This window comes from Pleurodeles waltl, chromosome 10 (assembly GCF_031143425.1).
Source record: "Pleurodeles waltl isolate 20211129_DDA chromosome 10, aPleWal1.hap1.20221129, whole genome shotgun sequence".
Taxonomy (NCBI): domain Eukaryota; kingdom Metazoa; phylum Chordata; class Amphibia; order Caudata; family Salamandridae; genus Pleurodeles; species Pleurodeles waltl.
Genome location: NC_090449.1, coordinates 398,305,629 through 398,325,696, shown reverse-complemented (window position 1 = coordinate 398,325,696; position 20,068 = coordinate 398,305,629). Strand labels below are relative to the sequence as shown.

General features: G+C 49.2%; 1 protein-coding gene across 5 annotated transcripts in view; it reads right to left on the bottom strand.

Moving 5' to 3' along the window:
• The window catches only part of TELO2 (telomere maintenance 2), an 863,005-nt gene that overhangs the window by 155,965 nt on the left and 686,972 nt on the right, over positions 1-20,068 (bottom strand). For all 5 annotated transcript variants that reach the window (XM_069210626.1, XM_069210623.1, XM_069210621.1 and 2 more), the window contains one exon: positions 19,281-19,380. In XM_069210626.1, coding sequence (XP_069066727.1) covers positions 19,281-19,380 — 100 coding nt within the window. The remainder of the gene's footprint in view (positions 1-19,280; positions 19,381-20,068) is intronic.

Genomic DNA, 20,068 nt, shown 5'->3' with positions numbered 1-20,068 from the left:
ACAACAGCCGCTGTCACCACAAACCCCGACTCACCGGACTCCAGCCACATCAACCTCCTGATCTCCTAGACCTACACCAACGATGATACCATCAAAACCATGAGCACCATTCACTCCGGGTCACCCTCCGACCCCTGCCAAACCAAGTCTTCAACAAAGCAAGCCCCATCATCGCCCCCATCTCCAAATGATCGTCAACAGCTCCATCGAGACCGCCACCTTCCCGGAAAGCTGGAAGCACGCCGAAGTCAACGCCCTACTAAAGAAACCCAAAGCAGACCCAAGAGATCTCAAGAACTACCGGCCCATCTCCCTTCTCGGCAAAGGTCATCGAGAAGATCGTCAATGGTCAACTGACCCGCTTCCTTGAAGAAGACAACACTCTGGGTACATCTCAATCCTGTTTCCGTAGCAACCACAGCACCGAGACCGCCCTCAACGCCGCCACCGACGACATCAGGAACATGCTAGACAGAGGCGAAACTGCGGCCCTCGCCCTCCTAGACCTCTCGGCTGCCTTCGACACCGTGTGCCACCACACCCTACGCACACGCCTCCACGACCCAGAGAGTCCGCCTCCCTCCCTTCCTGTCTGAAGCTACCGAGACCATCTGCGGCATTCCCCAAGGATCCTCCCTCAGCCCAACACTTTTCAACGTCTACATGGCACCGCTCGCCAACATCGTCCGATCACACACCTCAACATCGTCTCCTACGCCGATGACACCCAGCTGATCCTCTCACTCACCAAGGACCCCGCCACTGCCACAATCAACCTCCTCTACGGAATGAAGGCCATCGCCAACTGGATGAGTGCAGTCACCTGAAACTGAACTCAGACAAGACGGATATCCTCATCCTTGGCTCCAACCCCTCCGCCTCGGACGACTCCTGGTGGCCCGCCACTCTAGGAACCGCACCGACGCCCACCAACCACGCACGCAACCTAGGATTCATCCTGGAGTCTTCGCTCACCATGACCCAGCAAGTCAATGCCGTCTCATCTTCCTGCTTCAACACCCTCTGCATGCTCCGTATGATCTTCAGGTGGATCCCCACCGAAACCAGAAGGACGGTCACCCAGGCCCTTCTCAGCAGCAGACTGGACTACGGCAACGCTCTCTACGCTAGAACCACGGCCAAGCTCCAGAAAAGACTGCAACATATACAGAACGCCTCTGCACGCCTCATCCTTGACATCCCACGCCGCAACCACATCTCAGCCCACATGAGAGACCTACACGGGCTCCTTGTCAACAAGAGGATCACCTTCAAGCTCCTCACGCCCACAAAGCACTCCACAATGCTGGCCCTGCTTACCTCAACGAACGACTCACCCTCTACACCCCCAACCGTCAACTCCGCTCCACCAACCTCGCCTCCGCCACCGTTCCTTGCATCCACCGAACTATAGCCAGCGGCAGATCATTCTCCCACCTCGCCGCCAAGACCTGGAACACCCTCCCCGTCCACCTACGACAGACCCAGGACCTGCTGACCTTCAGGAAACGCCTAAAGACCTGGCTGTTAGAGCACTAGCACCCCCCCACCCAGCGCCTTGAGACCCTTGCGGGTGAGTAGCGTGCTCTACAAATGAATGATTGATTGATTGGTTTGTCAGACGTTATGTTGGGAAATAGGTTTGCAAAGGGTTGTACAGCAGCCAGGGCATCTTTCAGATCACTTTGCAGTACAAGCTGAATTTCTCCTCGTTGGCCCGTCTCACTAGATGGACCCTTAACAGGTCACTCATAGGAGAGTAAGAGATCACTACTATGTGGGACATGTACAAGGCTTTTATCCGTGGGAGATTGAGAAAAGAGGGAAGCTAAAATAGAGTGAATGAGGGCTACTTGATGATTGTAATGACTCCCTTGGGCAAGCTGGTCTGCAGAACCAGATAAGAGAAGCTAAGAGCTCCCTTGGGGAATTTTTAGAGGGAAGGGTGAGGAAAAAATGGGAAGCTAGTAAACTGGCACATTATGAATATGGTGAGGGATGCAGGAGGTTATTTGTGTGGAAGGTCAGGAAAGAGAATGCTAGAAATGTGATCAAGGAAATAGTGATAAGAGACTAATGAGAGCTGTGTAGAAGATTCAGACATTGAGAGAGCTTTTGTAAGCTTCTTCCAGGACCTTTATAGTGATGATACCCTAGTTTTGGAAGATAAATGGTTAACGGAAGGTGACCTTCCTACACTAGATTAAGACATGCAGCAATACCTTAATCAACAGATCAATGCAGCAGAAGCAGAGAGGACAATTGGTGGGCTGAAGAAGGGAAAATCACTGGGCCCTGACGGATACTAGGTGAGCTATATAAGGTGCTAAAAGAGGAGCTCACCCCTGTCCTGACACACTTAATGAATGCACTCTTTATTGAAGCCTCTCCGGTCCCAGCCTCCTGGAATGAAGCTCATACAACTTTAACCTTAAAACCAAATAAAGATCCAAAGAGTTGCGACATACAGACACATATCATTGCTTAATAACGTTTAAAAAATGTGCGTAACTACAGGCTAAAAGACTAGATAAAGTGATAGGTAGGCTGGTTCATGACAATCAGAAAGGCTTCATGAGAGATAGTCATTTAGGGGAATTGATCCATGATTTGGTTTCTGCAATTGATGTGGCAACAGTTACTAACTCCCCTCTGTCTATAATGACTATTGATGCCGCTAAGGCGTTTGATAGAGTGAACCTGCCCTTTCTGCAGGCAGTGATCAAGCAGAATAACTTAGGAGATCATTTTCTTAAAGTAATTAGGACAATCTATAAATTCCCTAAGGCAACAATTCAAATTAATGGCAACCTCTCACCACACTTTTGAATAGAAAGAGGCACCCGGCAAGGTGTCTACTGTCCCCGCTGTTGTTTAATCCTTATATTGAACCACTTTCTTGGAGGATTAGGCAAGACCAGAGGATTTAACCTTTTCAGTATCACGGTTGGGTTAAAAAGGAAGCCCTTTACGCAGATGATCTGATGATTCATACTCAAGATTTTCAAAACTCTTTTCCAGCAACCCTAGGTACTGTAAATGATTTTGTTAAAGTCTTCGGCTATTTAGTTAACACTGACAAGTCAGAACTGATGACTTGGAATGGTCCGTAGGACAACCCGCTTGAAAAAGAGGAAATACGATATCTTGGAGTTAGAGTGGTGAAGAACTCGGGAGATATGGCTCCAGCGAGAACTAATCAATTTAAAATTATGATTCTGCCTAAATGTACTTTTATTTTTAATGCCTTGCCTTTACATTTTAAGGCTGAGTGGTTTAATAAGCTCCAGGGAGAAATCTCTAGTTTTGTCTGGGCACATAAGAACCCGAGAATTTCTTGGAAGAAACTATGCAAAAAGAAATTAGATGGGGGATAGCTTTCCCAGACTTCCAATTATACTGCTGGGCCTTTCAACTGAAAAATATCAGACTATTACTATCTAAGCCACATTTGTAGAGGTCCCCCTGACTACATGCATTAACAGAGACCTGCGGGAGAGGCGCACCTATTTCCTTTTCAAATTTGGCCATCCAAAGTACTAAAACAAAATTAGACTGAACGTGCTAAATGCAGCCTGTAGAGTATGGTTTCAGATGAGAAGAATTTTAGGAATCCTATACTACAATGAGATGGCCCCGATTTGGAACTCCCCCGGGACTCCTCAATGTTTTCAAGATGCTTTGGCTATCCCACTAAAGGTTGCAGGTGTAACATGATGGGGGCAATTGGTCACGAGGGCTCTTTGCTTTCATGGGACTCCTTAGCCAGTTGGACTATTGATAGGTTATCCAGATTTAAATATCTCCAAATAAAAAGCTAGCCACAAGGGGAATCAGAGGTGGGGCTCAGTGCGGAATGGAAAAAGGACATACTAGGTACACAGGAGTTAAAGAAGGATGTATCAAAATGGTACTGGACTCTGGTTCAAGCAGGGGATGCTCCCCTTTTACTGACAGAAGCTGTTTGGAAAACAGACCTGCACTCCTCCAATGCTCTACACCTCTGGCAAATATCAATGTGCACACTTTGCATCTCTCAGAATAAACCACTTGTTTACTATGTAAAGGATCTATTGGACGCTGAGAAACTTGGTGAATTTAGGAGGTCCCAGGAAGAGTTTTTGTCCGAAGTGTGCCTTGGAAGATGCAGACGACGTGCATCTGTTGTGTCAGTGTCCAGGAAATCCAAACCTTCTGGCAAGATGTGGGTAAGATCTTTTCAACCATAATGAAAAGAGAAATAAAGGTAAGCCTGCCATTGGTGATATTAGGCATACAGGAGGAGGCTGGGGTGGGCCAAAATGGCGAGGCAGGGAAGGTGCAGGCGCATCTTATTTTCCACTTTGTACTAAAAGCCTGTAGGGAAATCTGTATTAAATGGTTATCTAAGTCCCCCCCCCTTTTTGGATTAGTTATTTGCGGTAAAAAGGATTGGTAACCTAGACTGTATTAATGGTTCAGAGAAATGCCTCAAAATGTGGTTATTCTTCTTCTCTTTCTACTCAGCTAGCTCATCCTGTGCCATCCAGGGGATAGTGTTAAACTACCCTCGTAAATGACTGATTAAGAGACAAGGCTCAACAAGGAGGAATTAAGGGCGAGGGAATGCTCTTGCCTCTTTTTCTTCTATTTGTTGGTGGAGGTTTGCTTCAAGAGGCCAACCCATTGGGGGGTTTGGGCAGTCGCACGGACGTAAGCATGGTTCCTCCTGCCTTTTGTCATAAATGAGGACAAAGAAAAAAATATTTATGAGTTGTTTCTGTTATGTTCTTTGTTGTATATGCGAAAACGTTAAATGAAATAAAAAAAATAAAAAGACTCCCTGTTTCCTCTAATGTATCCTAACTGGGATATCTATGGTTCCCTGCAGTCAGACTTGACAGCCACCGTGCTCAGGCTTTTATCTTTCAATCTAAGTGGCAAAGTCTAAACCAAGTGGCCCAGATTATGAAAGAAGCAGATGATTTGAATATATGTCCACTGTCTTCTTAATCCCCATCTATGAAATTTACAACCATTCAGATCAAGGTTATACAACATTTTCAGCTTAAACCTAACTGCCATTCCGCCGCCGCAATGAAGCACTGCTGCAAAAAAATTATCTGGATCCAGTCTGCCACGTGAGGAATATCCTAAAGTGATAAATCAGCAGACCGAAGTATCCATCACAAATGTATCTTGCTGGTGGCATGATGGATTAAATACGCAAACCTGTTTCATGCATTGAACTCCTCGTTTCAGAAAGAAGAGAACGCAAAATCTGGTAAGCTCAACAGACACACATTGTTTGCTTACCATACTTGTTCCTTTATAAAATGTCTCAAAACAATGATTTAAGTAAATTAAACCATGTTTATTCCTTGAAACCTATTCTGAAATAAATCCTGTATTCTTCTGCCTTTTCGGATTGCATCAATTGAGTAAACTAAACCACTAACAGTTCTTACAACCCCTTCCTAATCAACTCAATAAATATATAGGTATGTCATCTTTGATTTCAGAATCTTTGATTTTAGAAGGATCTACAGTTACATATATATCATTATTATATTGTGTGATTCCTGCTTCTCTTGTTCTTCCTTTGGCTACCTCTTGAATGTATCTTATTTTACACTACTATTTAAGACACTCATCCCCATCCAATGGGTTCTGTTTAGTGCTAAAACAAGTACAAATAAACTGACAAAAACACTTTGAGACTATTCAATTCATCTTGCACAACAACATCCAACTATATATTTTCAATGGTACAAAACAAGCATTTCATAGATCTATTGGGGGTGTTGGTACTGTTGTTGAAAGGAGACAACATTTCAGCTAGGGTATTTCCTTAAACATAGCAGAATGGTCTGCCATAATTTAAAAAGATCTAAGTAAGATGTCAGTCTTCACATTGTCATACTTAAAAAATATTCAGAAAGAACACCCTAGCTTAAATTTCCCTCAAACAATGTCAATGCTAAAGTTGCCCAGGAGATTCTGCTCCTGTAGGGCAGAGATTGTGGGTAGTTATTCTGGAGTAGAAGGGGGAGAAAGGTGGCAACTCAGAAAGGTTCAGATTTCTATTGTAAACTGATAGTATTAAATGTTAGGATTCCCAAGTGAGAAGGATACAGAAAACCAACTCTGAAAACCCTTCCTCCTAATTAGTCGAAATCTCCCCGTTGCTAATGACTGTAGGACAAGTAGGCCTCTCAGGAGGTCAAAGAGTTATTTGACTGCTCCCCACCAAGTGTGGCTTTCTTATGACCAGAACCTGGGAACATCACAGAACATGGGAACATCCTCTTTGTTACTTGAGATTTGCCTATATTCCTATTCTTGTAGGATCTTAAAGCCTAGATATGGCACCAATATTGAAGATCAAGAATTTTGATGGTCGAAGAATGAGCTTTTGAATCAGAATGAGACCACTGGATACAGAGGGATGAAAAATGTGATTGAAATGCCTGGGGCAAGATTCCTAATCAGTGGAAATACAAAGAAACTGCATTTTCCCTAACTTTCCACATTTTCTGTGCCAAATACATAAGTGAACATTCACAGCGAACTTAAGTTGAAGGGCACTCCAAAGCCTCAGGACACAGGAACAGGCCACAAACAGTAAGCAGCACTTTGTGGTTTACCGCCACAGTGAGCCTCATAGGTGAGGTTGTTGTTGTTAGCTTTATTTCGGTAAAAAACAAGTACCATAAAAGCACATCACAAATTCACAATTTTACAAAAATAGATTGTGTATAAAAATCCTACAGTATAATTCATTCTCCCTATAAAAGATTCATGCCATATTATAGAATCGTGCAAAATGCAAAGTTTTTCATAATAACTATCATAGATCAAGTATATTCCTAAATAAAAACAATATAAATAAGATAAAAGTAGAAAACATTCCCATTATAGGCTCCAATTTATGAGCTGCCTTTAACATTTTTTGTTGTCACATGCCAGATTTCATCTAAGTAGCTGCCTAGGGCAAATGCCACCGCACCCTGGGTATTAGACCTAAACATTCTAAGGGCTGCAAACCAGTTTTGAAAGTCCATGGTTCTGCAAAGAGGTATAATCCATTTAATTAGTTGTTTATCAAAAGCAGGACAATGGAACAGTACGTGTGCACTACATTCGGGAAGGCCGCAGCCCATCGGGCAAAGGTTGGCATGAGGATCATCTTTAGACCAGGTACAGGTAAAAGAACGTAACGCTAGTGACCCAAGCCTGAATCTGATGTAGTGGGCACGGGCTTGGGGGAATGTGATCAGATCTATATACGATTCAAACTCGTAGTGACATTTGACTGATGTAAACTTATCTGTCAAGCTACCTAAAGGGACCTCTGCTAGTTTGCTAAATTTTAGCCTCAGCCAATATGCATCCTTAACAATATATGCTGCATTTTTGGGTAGATCACAAGGGACCGTCCAAAAATGGGCCAACCCCAAATTGGTCAGACTAGCTGTAACATAATTGCACCATGGGATTTTTCCCGTGTTGTTTTCACTGATAAAGGCTTTCAGCCATGTCCTGAATGGGCTAAGTGTATCCAGGGCCCATATTCTGATCCAGTGTAATATTGGTTTCAGTGCAGCTATATGTGCAATAGAGTCTAAGTTCACGTCCATACGGACAGACATCGTAGGGGAACTGGTGGGTATTCTGAGGATAGACTTTATAAAAGAGTTTTCAGCGATCTCCAAATCCTTCAAGTTACCATATCCCCATAACTCCGCTCCATACAGAGCACTCCCTCTTGCTTGTAGCTTATATATTTCCATTGCTGGAGAAATTGCGAACCGAGGGGACCTGTTTGCAAATCTCAAAACACCACCCAGGTTCTGTATCAAACACATATGTGCCCTCGTTATCTGGGCCTGCCATCTATGCGTAACCTCCAATCTAACCCCCAGATACACAAATTCGGCAACTCTCTCCAACTCTACCCCTTCCGTAAAGATTCTCTTTCTTACTTTGTGTGTGTTGTCACCAAAGATCATATACTTGGTTTTTGTGGAATTTACTTGAAGGATGTGGTCTTTACAGAAGGACGTGAATTTTAGGAGTAAGTTTGATAAACCAGAAGCAGTTTGGGATAACAATAATTTATTGTCCGCAAAGAGCAGGCATGGTGTCTTCACCCCCCTTAATTTGGGGGCATCATTGTCGCAGGCGAATATATAAGGAATGCAAGCATTTATAAATATTAGGAAGAGGGTTGGAGCCAAAACGCACCCTTGTCTCACTCCCCTTTTAATTGGGATCTCGCTTGTTACTTCCCCATTTACTCCCCATCTAATTTTAGCAAAGGTCTTAGTATACAAGCTTTTGATTGTATTTAGTAGTGTGCTTGGGAGTCCTACTCTATCCAATACCTCCCACAGCTTTCGGCGTGGGACCAAATCAAATGCGGATCTAAGATCCACAAAGGCTACGAATAGCTTCCCTCCTTCCAGATCCACAGACTTCCATTTAATCGTGAGGAATCTGAATATCTGGTCGATTGTGCTAATTCTTTGCCTAAAGCCTGCTTGGAAGTCACTCAAGATTTGAGATTCTTGCAGCCATTCCTTGGTTCTCGACAGAATCTGGTGGCAGAATATTTTTTGGAGGTTATCCAAAAGGCTAATTGGCCTGTAATTTATTGGATCAGATCTAGTTCCCTTTTTATAAATAGGTATGATGATAGCGCCACTCCAGGTACAGGGATAATTTCCGCTGGCCAAGACTGCGTTTGATACTTTGTTTATATATGGACCCCATATCTCTGGGTCAGATCTATATAAGTCGGCCGGAATGCCATCGAGACCAGGAGCCTTTCCCGCTTTTTGGGCCATAATGGCCTTTCTCGTTTCAGATAATGTAAATGGCATGGGGCTATTTTCAGAGGAAGAGGTGTTTAGTGAGTCTCAAAGCAACTTAAATCCCACTGGCCTTGGTCTTACACAGATTTAGATAGGTGGTTATATGTAAATCTCTGAAACATGAGCCAGGCAGCAGTGATGAGCAATGCCATCTCCAGCGTTTCAGGATAAAGCCTATTGTCTCCCATTAAATTTCTCTGACGGCATCTTTTATCCGCTGGATACATGCACAGAGCTGGAAAATACAGTCTGAATGCCAAATTCTAAGCAGCCAAAGTCTTTGTGTGATCCGAAGAAACAAACAAAATTCATTCCTGAAAGCAAGACCTTTGTGGGCCAGATAAGCACATAACTGCTGCAAGACTTAGCTTGTGCTAATGAAAAATAACCAAAATACTTGTTCCAAAATGAAGAACACGTACAAAAGGTCTCAGCAGTGGCTTAATCTTCCTAGTGCCTCCTAATCAGCAGATTAAAAGGGCCAGAAACATGAGGGACAAGTTGCAGGGTCTTTCACTTTACCTTCACAAGAAATGGAAATTGGAAAAATCCAGGCATAATATGAAATATATATTTTAGATACTAAGGCCTCGATTATGAGTGGCTTGATATTTGGGAGGTATTTATCGCACCAATAAATGACAATGTTCTGTTGAATGTTCTTTACTGAATGTGATGAACAACACCAATTATGAGTTACCCCTTGAAAATGGGGCATTAATATCTGGATTTAACTGCTTACCTCACAAAATTGTCATGTCTTGGTATTCATCGCTTATTTTTAACCCAGTAAAGTTTGCAATGTTTGACTACTAAAATGCGTAGTGGACAAATTTTGACTTTCAGATGTTACAAACTCATAATTCTGACACCCGTGCAAACTCTGGCTTGCACAGGAGCCACAATTTAACAAGACACTCGTAAACAAGGCTTAAGATTCTCAATGTTAACATCAGCCTGATCTAGGGCCCAGGTTACACTGTGTTTAAATATTAAATAATACTGAAGACACACTGGCGGTCATTACAACATTGGCGGTAAAAGCCGCATACCGCTGTGCAGAAGACTGCCAACACACCGCCGCAGCCGCAGAAAACTGCCACAGCTATTATGACCCACAGCACGGAATCCGCCAACATTCAGACACCCACACAAGTTCGCCACACCAAAGGTCAGTGATAAACTGGCGAAAACAAATCCTCCACCGTCACGGCAACAGAAATACGCCCACACTATCACGACCCACGAATCCACGCGGCGGTCTTTCAACCGCGGTATTCCATTGGAGGTACACACCGCAGCACTCAAAATTCACACACTCTTAAAAAACACAGCCACATTGGATAATTCCAAATACAAACACCTGATACACATACACACACCACTCCCACACACCCAACACAATATAAAACACCCACCCACATCACCCACAAACCCCTACAATCAAAAATCACGAACGAAGGCCAGAGAGAGACACCACCATCAACAATACTAGCATCCACAGGCACACAACACCATCACCCACATAACTTCCACGCACCTCACACTACACACCACTACATATCAGCACACTTATCACCCCACACATCACCTACACCACCCCATGGCATGGCAAAGACACCCCAGGTTCTCGGAGGAGGAGCTCAGGGTCATGGTGGAGGAAATCGTCCGGGTAGAGCCACAGCTATTCGATCACAGGTGCAGCACACCTCAATTGCAAGGAAGATGGAGCTATGGCGAAGAATAGTGGACAGGGTCAACGCAGTGTGACAGCACCCAAGAAATCGGGAGGACATCAGGAAGAGGTGGAACGACCTACGGGAGAAGGTGCGTTCTGTGGTCTCAAGACACCACCTTGCGGTTCAGCAGACTGGCGGCGGACCCCCACCTCCTCCCCCACAACTAACAACATGGGAGGAGAAGGTCTTGGCGATTCTGCATCCTGAGGGCCTCGTAGGAGTAGGTGGAGGAATGGACTCTGGTAAGTCAAATCTTAACTATTACATCCACCACCCTACCTGCATGCCAGCACATACCCCCACCCTCACCCTCAACCCATCACTCCAACTCCTCACAAATGTCCCAACATCACAAACCACACATCCTAACCCCAAGCCCTGCATACAACAACAAAGCATGGACACCCAACACTAAAGCATGGCCACTGCACATACCCATACACCCCCCTAAAACATCATCACACAAGGTCCCACACAGGAATGCAAGCACTGGGGTACACAGTCACCCACCTATTGCACACCATGCCACACACAGATGTAATAAACATCCTTTTATACCCCTGCAGGACCCCTACCCAACGTCACTGGACAGGAGGGTCCACACATGTCCACACCACCAACAGAATAGGCCCACAGTGATGACAGCACCTCTGTCCAACTGGATCTAGATGACCAGCCCGGCCTGGCCCATCGGGGACCTCAGGACAGTCGGTTCCCCTCACCCAGTCACAGGCAACCACAGAGCTTCCCCCCTCTGGAAACACCAGTACAGCACCCACCCAGCGGGTCCATACCTCAATCCCCAGGACAGATCAATCAGCAGTGTGTCCACCACTACAGGGAACCCAGGCTAACCCACCACCCCAACAACAACAGGGACCTGGGGGCAGTGGCAGCGGGCACACCGTTCAGGGGACAGAGGCCCAGGAACACAGGGGAACTGGGAGGGCTGCTGTGCGACAGGGGAAGGACAGGCCCTGGGAACCCACTCTCCATAAGGCCCTCTCCAACATCATGGGAGCCTACCACCATTCCCAGGAGACAATGGCAACGGTACTGGCCAAGTTTCAGGAGACCCAGCGCCTGCAGGAGGAACAGTATCTGGGCTTCAGGGAGGAACTAAAATCCATCAATTCCACCCTGGGCACCATTGTAGGGGTGCTGAAGGAACTCGTGAACACCAGGAGGGACACTGTGGCACAACAAGAGGCCCCTGACACTAGCCTGGACGATGAACTGCACACCACCTCCGCCGGCGTTAGTGGACAGGAGGCACCGCCACAGGACCACCACACCAGCACCCCACCCCCTGCAGAGGGAGAACCACCTCGCAAACGGTCCCTGAGATACAGGACAAAGACAGAGAACAATGCCAGGACCCCGCCAAGCAATGAGACCACCCTGATTGTCATCCTACTGTCCCACTGTGTCACCCTGTGCATCCATAAACTGCCCCAGCTCCACTTCCTATGCCCATTTGGGCAATGCACCTGTGAGACTAATAAACTGGATTCTGCCATGGACATTCCTCCGCCATCACCCCTTACCATTTTGCTACCCCCTCCAATTTTGAGCACTAAAATAAACACCCTTAAAGCACAAAACAACCTGGAGTCAGTCTGTGATTTCGGAATACTGTATTGGTAATTACAGTGTCAAAAAGCTCTTTCATTTGTAATGTCAACATACCTATGTCACACAGCTCTAGTCCATGAGGAATCAAAGCAGATGTCACACTGTGGGACCCACATCTGTGAAATCGTAAGGGAAAGTGACAACTCAGTGACCATACACTGGGTGAAAACGACAGACAGTAGAGAGGTAGTAGTGTTAAAGTACATGTAGTAGGCTGGTTTGTATTCTTACCTGTGTTTCACTGGAAATATTGCTGGATCATTGAGTCCCTGTTGTCCATGTCTTCTTCTTCTGCTTCCTCGTCTTCACTGTCCACAGGCTTCACAGCTGCAACAACAACGCCATCTGGACCATCCTCCTGCAGAAAAGGCACCTGTCGTCGCTAAGCCAAGTTGTGAAGCATACAGCAGGCCACGATGATCTGGCACACCTTCTTTGGTGAGTAGAATAGGGATCCACCTGTCATATGGAGGCACCTGAACCTGGCCTTCAGGAGGCCAAAGGTCCGTTCGATCACCCTCCTAGGTCGCCCATGGGCCTCATTGTAGCGTTCCTCTGCCCTTGTCCTGGGATTCCTCACTGGGGTCAGTAGCCATGACAGGTTGGGGTAACCAGAGTCACCTGCAAATGGCGAGGAACAACTGTTAGACTAACCTGTAGGGATAACCCCAGACCCAGACAACCATTCCCACTGACTTGCTTCCAGGTGCTCACCTAATAGCAACACACTGTACCTCTGTAGATGACCCATCACATAAGGGATGCTGCTATTCCACAGGATGTAGGCGTCATGCACTGAGCCAGGGAACTTGGCATTCACATGGGAGATGTACTGGTCTGCCAAACATACCATCTGTACATTCATCGAATGATAACTCTTCCGGTTTCTGTACACCTGTTCACTCCTGTTGGGGGGGGGGGACCAAAGCCACATGGGTCCCATCAATGGCACCTATGATGTTGGGGATATGTCCCAGGGCATAGAAATCACCCTTCACTGTAGGCAAACCCTCCACCTGAGGGAAAACGATGTAGCTCCGCATGTGTTTCAGCAGGGCAGACAACACTCTGGACAACACGTTGGAAAACATAGGCTGGGACATCCCTGATGCTATGGCCATTGTAGTTTGAAATGACCCACTTGCAAGGAAATGGAGCACTGACAGCACCTGCACTTGAGGGGGGGATTCCTGTGGGATGGCGGATAGCTGACATCAGGTCTGGCTCCAACTGGGTACACAGTTCCTGGATTGTGGCACGGTCAAACATGTATGTGATGATCACATGTCTTTCCTCCATTGTCGACAGGTCCACCAACGGTCGGTACACCGGAGGATGCCGCCATCTCCTCACATGTCCCAGCGGACGGTGCCTATGAAGGACAACAGTGAGCACAGAGTCAAACAACTCAGAGGTACGTACACACACCTCACCAATCATAATCTAAAAAGTGGCCTGTATGTGTGTTGAGTCCAGGCCTAGGTATGTGTGACGCACTTGAAAATGAAACCATGTGGGCCCCTGAAATGGCGGCTGCCTGACCTGTAAAGTGGGACAATGGGATGTGAGGTAACTGCGCTGGCATTGTACACCGTCGCGGTAGGCGGTCGAAGACCGCGGCGCAATGCTGCATTGGTTAACATTGGACCCTATGGGTCCCAGGAGCCAATGACGATGTACGCCGGCGGTGACGGTACGCACCGCCACGGACGTGACCGCCATTTTCTATCACTTCAATCACTCGATACCTGATCTTCGACAGGAGAGGACCTACACTGCAAGTGCTGCTGTGACCTCGGTCTGGAAGAGACAATCGCTCGAGTGTCTGGGGAAAGGGCACCTGCCTTCACATCGGAGGAGTTGGAGAAGCTCGTGGATGGGGTCCTCCCCCAATACACGGTACTCTACGGTCCTCCAGACAAACAGGTAAGTACTCTGGGAGCATGCTGTATGGGCTATGCCTGTGTGGAGTGGGGTGGATGAAAGATGGGGGGTGGGGAGATTGAGGCGTGCATGAAATGACGGTGAGTGCATGTGCCACATGCCAAGGGTAGGGATGGGGGCCAATGACTGTGACGGTGCAGTTGGTAATAAGTTTCTCTTCCCCATGTACAATTCCTGTAGGTCAACGCCCACCAGAAAAAATATATTTGGCGTGCCATCGCCAAGGACGTCCGGATCCTGGGGGTTTACCACAGACGGAGCACCCACTGCCGGAAAAGATGGGAGGAAATTCGCCGCTGGAGCAAGAAGACGGCGGAGTCTCAGCTGGGGATGGCCTCCCAACGTGGGAGGGGTTCCCGTCGCACCATGACCCCCTGATGTTCAGGATCCTGGAGGTGGCGTACCCGGAGTTGGATGGGTGCTTGAGGTTATCACAGCAGCCACAAGGGGGTGAGTACACTCTCATTCAGCTGATTTTGCGTGCAGTGGAGGGCTCTGGGTGGGGGAGTTGGGCTGTGGGTTTCCCTAGGCCAGGGCGAGTTCCGTAGGCAAGGTCCCTCCGTAAGGCAGGCCATGTGGCACCCCACTGCACCTCTGTAGAGTGCCAACTACACCTAGTCATGCCCCTGTGTCATCCATGTGTGCAGATGTCGTCCATAGCCTAATAGGCCATTTCCCAGGGATTGAACAGTGGAGCCCAAGAGCGCGGCGTAGTGCAGCAGGCTTGTGTGTCTGTCGTGTCCGGCAACGGTAGCGGTAATGCATGCATTGAACATGTCCTTCTTCTGTCGCCCCCCCCCCCCCCTTTTTGTGGTCTCCCTGTTCTTGTGTGCATTAGCATCATCAGGCGGAGGAACAGTGGCACCGGAACACGAAGGGGCTGCATCCCACATGGCCATGGAGGGCCACACTACGGAATCGGACTTCACCAGTGGGACGGAGGGCGAGGGGAGCTCCACGGCGGGGACAGGAGCTGAGACCGGTGACACGGACTCGTCCTCTGATGGGAGCTCCCTTGTGGTGGCGGCAACATCTGTGCCCCCCCCCCCCCATCTACAGGTACAGCCGCCACCCCCCCCTTCCAGCACCGCCCTCCCATCAGCCCCTCAGCCTTTGCCCCGTGCCCGCTCACCCGGGAGGGAGGGCATCACCTTCGCCCCAGGCACCTCAGGCCCTGCCCCAGTCACCCCTGCTGCCCTCAGTGAGGAGGCCATTGACCTCCTCAGGTCCCTCACTGTTGGGCAGTCTACCATTTTGAATGTCATCCAGGGTGTAGAAAGGCAGTTGCAACAAACAAATGCATTCCTGGAGGGCATTCATTCTAGTCAGGCGGCCCTTCAGCGAGCTTTTCAGACTCTGGCCTCATCACTGATGGCAGCCTTTGTCCCTGTCTCTAGCCTCCCCCCTCCAACTTCCTCCACCCAGACCCAATCCCCTGTACCCCAGCCTCTCCCAAGCACACCTCTAGACCAGCATGCACACACATCAGCACACAAGAGTGGACATGGCAAACATAAGCACCACACATCACACAGGCACTCACGCAAGCATCACACACATGCAGACACACCAACATCCACTGCCTCCACTGTGTCCCCCTCCTCACCATCTCCCACCTCCCTCCCAGTCTCGTCTACACTCACACCTGCATGTACTACCTCTACAGCCACTACTACCATCAACAGCACACCCACCACCACACTTCGCTCACGTGCAGTCACCACCCCCACTACCATTCACACGTCCCCTGTGTCCTCTCCCAGTGTGTCAGTGACGCCCCCTCCCAAGATACACAAACGCAGGCACACACCCACCCAACAGCCATCCACCTCACGACAGCCTCCAGCGCATGCACCTTCACCCAAAGTCAACAAACAAACACCTCCTACAACCACAACCTCGTCCTCCACTCCTAAACCCCCTCCAGCTACCCGTCCCAGTGTCTCCCAAAAACTTTTCCTGTCCAACCTTGACCTCTTTCCCACACCTCCCCCACCCCGTCCGTCTCCTGGGTCCCGAACTAGCACCTCAGCCACAACATCTCCGGGACCAGTGGTGCCTGTAGTCACTGGAATCTGGAGTGCACCAGCCACCAGGGCAGCCAGTGTGGCACGGAGCCACAGCACAGACAGTCCCCCATCTGTCCAGCATCAGAAGTTGGCCAGTGCCATGCGGGAGAGGGGGAAGACTCCATCCACCAAAGCCGCTTCCAGGGGTACAGGTGGGAGTGTGGAGTCAGCTGCGACACCTTCCAAGGTGGGGAAGGGGCACAAGAAACTCAGCAAGTCTGGGAAGAGCAGCACGGCGGAGAAGCCCGCCATCATCCCCGCTGCCCAGGAGGCCACCGCCAGCACCAGCCCAGCTGCCCAGGAGGCCAGCACCAGCCCAGCTGCCCAGGAGGCCCCCGCCAGCACCAGCCCTGCTGCCCAGGAGGCCACCGCCAGCATCAGCCCAGCTGCCCAGGAGGCCACAGCCAGCACCAGCCCAGCTGCTGGGAAACCACCACCAGCACCAACCCTGCTGCCCAGGAGACCACCGCCAGCACCAGCCCTGCTGCCCAGGAGGCCACCGCCAGCCCTAGCCCAGCTGCCCAGGAGGCCAGCACCAGCCCAGCTGCCCAGGAGGCCACCGCCAGCACCAGCCCAGCTGCCCAGGAGGCCACCGCCAGCACCAGCCCAGCTGCCCAGGAGGCCACCGCCAGCACCAGCCCAGCTGCCCAGGAGGCCACCGCCATCATCCCCGCTGCCCAGGAGGCCACAGCCATCATCTCCGCTGGGACAGAGAGGACCGCCAGCACAAGCCCCGCTGAGCCATGAAGGACCGCCAGCACAAGCCCCGCTGGGCTAGAGAGGACCGCCAGCACAAGCCCCGCTGGGCCATGAAGGACCGCCAGCAGCTGACTCACTGCAAAGGAGCCCGCCGCTCCAAGCACCGCTGAACAGGGCACTGCCGTCTCAAGCACCGCTGAACAGGGCACCGCCGTCTCAAGCACCGCTGAACAGGGCACGGCCGTCTCAAGCACCACTAAACAGGGCACGGCCGTCTCAAGCACCACTAAACAGGGTACCGCCGTCTCAAGCACCGCTGAACAGGGCACCGCCGTCTCAAGCACCGCTGAACAGGGCACCGCCGTCTCAAGCACCGCTGAACAGGGCACCGCCGTCTCAAGCACCGCTGAACAGGGCACCGCCGTCTCAAGCACCTCTGAACAGGGCACCGCCGTCTCAAGCACCGCTGAACAGGGCACCGCCGTCTCAAGCACCGTTGGACCATGAGCGCCAAGGGCACTGAAGCTACTGAGTCCGTCACGGGCAGAATGAAGCACTCTGGTCACCATGCCCCCTCCAGAACCAGTGGAGAGATCCATCCACTAGATCTGTCCTTAGCAGGATGATGCACTCTGGGCACCATGTCCCCTCCAGAACCAGTGGAGAGATCCATCCACTACCTCTGTCCTTAGCAGGATGATGCACTCTGGGCACCATGCCCCCTCCAGAACCAGTGGAGACTGTTATCCACTTGAGAGACTGTGGCTTTGCACTCCCCAGGATGGAACAGTGGGCAACCCACCCAATGTATAGACTTGAGAGACTGTGGCTTTGCACTCCCCAGGATATGACAGTGGGCAACCCACCCACTGCATAGACTTGAGAGACTGTGGCTTTGCACTCCCCAGGATGGAACAGTGGGCAACCCACCCACTGGAGAGACTTGAGGCAGTGGCTCTGCACTCCCCAGGATATGGCAGTGGGCAACCTACCCACTGTATAGACGTGAGAGACTGTGGCTTTGCACTCCCCAGGATGGAACAGTGGGAAACCCACCCACTGGAGAGACTTGAGAGACTGTGGCTTTGCACTCCTCAGGATGGAACAGTGGGCAACCCACCCACTGTATAGACTTGAGGGACTGTGGCTTTGCACTCCCCCGGATATGGCAGTGGGCAACCCACCCACTGGAGAGACTTGAGAGACTGTGGCTTTGCACTCCCCAGGATATGGCAGTCGGCAACCCACCCACTGTATAGACTTGAGAGACTATGGCTTTGCACTCCCCAGGATGGAACAGTGGGCATGTGGCCCTCTCGTGGATTTGGCGTTGTGCACTCAACCGGCTGAGGTGCCCCCCTTTCCCTCCCCCTGAGGTGCCTGTTTAGTTGCTCTCTGATGCCCCTGCAGTGTTCTCTCCGTCATGGTCGGGGATCTTGTGTAGGCCTCGCCCATACCATGTGGGCCTAGTGTTCCACTGACTTAATTGGAGCACTACCTGGACTACTATGCTTGGTGTATATTTTGTTAATGGTGTATATATATATTTTTGCCTACTTGCTTTTAATATATTACAATGGTTCCACTCATTTCCTTTTGTCTTTGCATTCTTCCGGGAGGTTTGGGGGGTGTAAGTGTAATATATCATGCTGTATTAGTGTGTGTGTTGTCGTGGGTGGGGTGTTGCGTGTGTGTGTCCCTGTTTTTCCCCTCCCCCGCCCCTGTTTCGTAGGTGCAGTACTTTCCGTGGTCTTCGCCGCCGGCGTTCGTGCTCCTGGTAGAGGAGCAGGAAGACTATTGCAGGGAGAATTTGGAGTTCCAGCTCCATGGTGTCCTGATTCCTCGTGGGGTGTGTAGAGGTGAGCGTTTTCCCTTCGGAATCCTATGTCCGCCGTGTTTTTATCTGCGGTGAATCCGCCCCAGAAAAGTTGGCGGATTGGTAGGTTGTGATACTGTGGGCGGTAAATTGTCCTCCGCCTCTCTGTTGGCGGTCACCGCCAAGCTGTTTGTTTGTACCGCTGTGGCGGTCGGAGTATTAAAGTGGCTGTCTTTGTTGGCGGTTTCCGCCACAGTCGTAATAGCAAAGTTTTTACCACCGGCCAGTTGGCGGTCTTACCGCCACTTTATCACCGACCGCCAGGGTTGTAATGACCCCCCATAGTTTCTGTATTCTGGAAAATAAGTCTGATTTTATGGTGCCACAGAGGATATTTAGATGACTTTTCTGCTAGAGATCCTCGGTGATTAGACGAAAAATAATGAACCTTGTGTCTTTATCAACAGAGGGTATTTTTAAGATCCCTGCCCACCAGCATCTCATGTCACCTCCTATTTCCTACCGTAGTATGAAGGGCGAAGTACATCAGGATTCCTAAGGTATGGACCAGTCGTCCCAACACCATACTATCTTCTCCGAGGAGGTCAAAAGTCACTACAGGCCTGGAAAGGATACAAGACAAGAATTAACCATCAGCTAGAACATCTGCAGACTTCAAGAACCAAATGTTTCCTTGATATATTCAGAATGAAATGCAAAAGAGCTCCACTTAATCAACATATCAACTAAGACTGCCAAAACCAAATTGCCCCCATCCTCAGTGATCCTCTCAACACCTTGAGCAGACATTCATATCTCAAAACATCAGCATTGCACTGGACCAATAACATGTTTTAGCTCAAATGGCATACATCTTCTGATATTTCCCCTCTTGCATGAGTTTCAAACCTTTCAATTGTGGTTGATCCCCTGCTTGAGGAAACAATTCTTAGAAACTTAAATAGCTAGGATGTGGAAACTCTCAATTAATATTTTAGAATTCAACATGAGGCCCCAGTCAGCATCAAAATCTTGCCCCCTATTCTCTCCGAGTATCATTACCCTTTCCATGGCAATAAGATGCCAGCTCGTCTGCAACCATGACTCTCATTTGTCTGGCTGCCAATTGTGGTGTTTACTTCCCATTCTTTAAAAGAAGCAGGAAATGGCTAGGTGTTAGGTTGCTCAAAGGACATCAGTGACGTAGGAGGTCAACGCCATGCACACTGTTGATCACAGTCTAGACTTTATCACCAGATATGGGGACCACCAAAAGATATGTACTATAGTATCAAAAACTCCATACTCGCT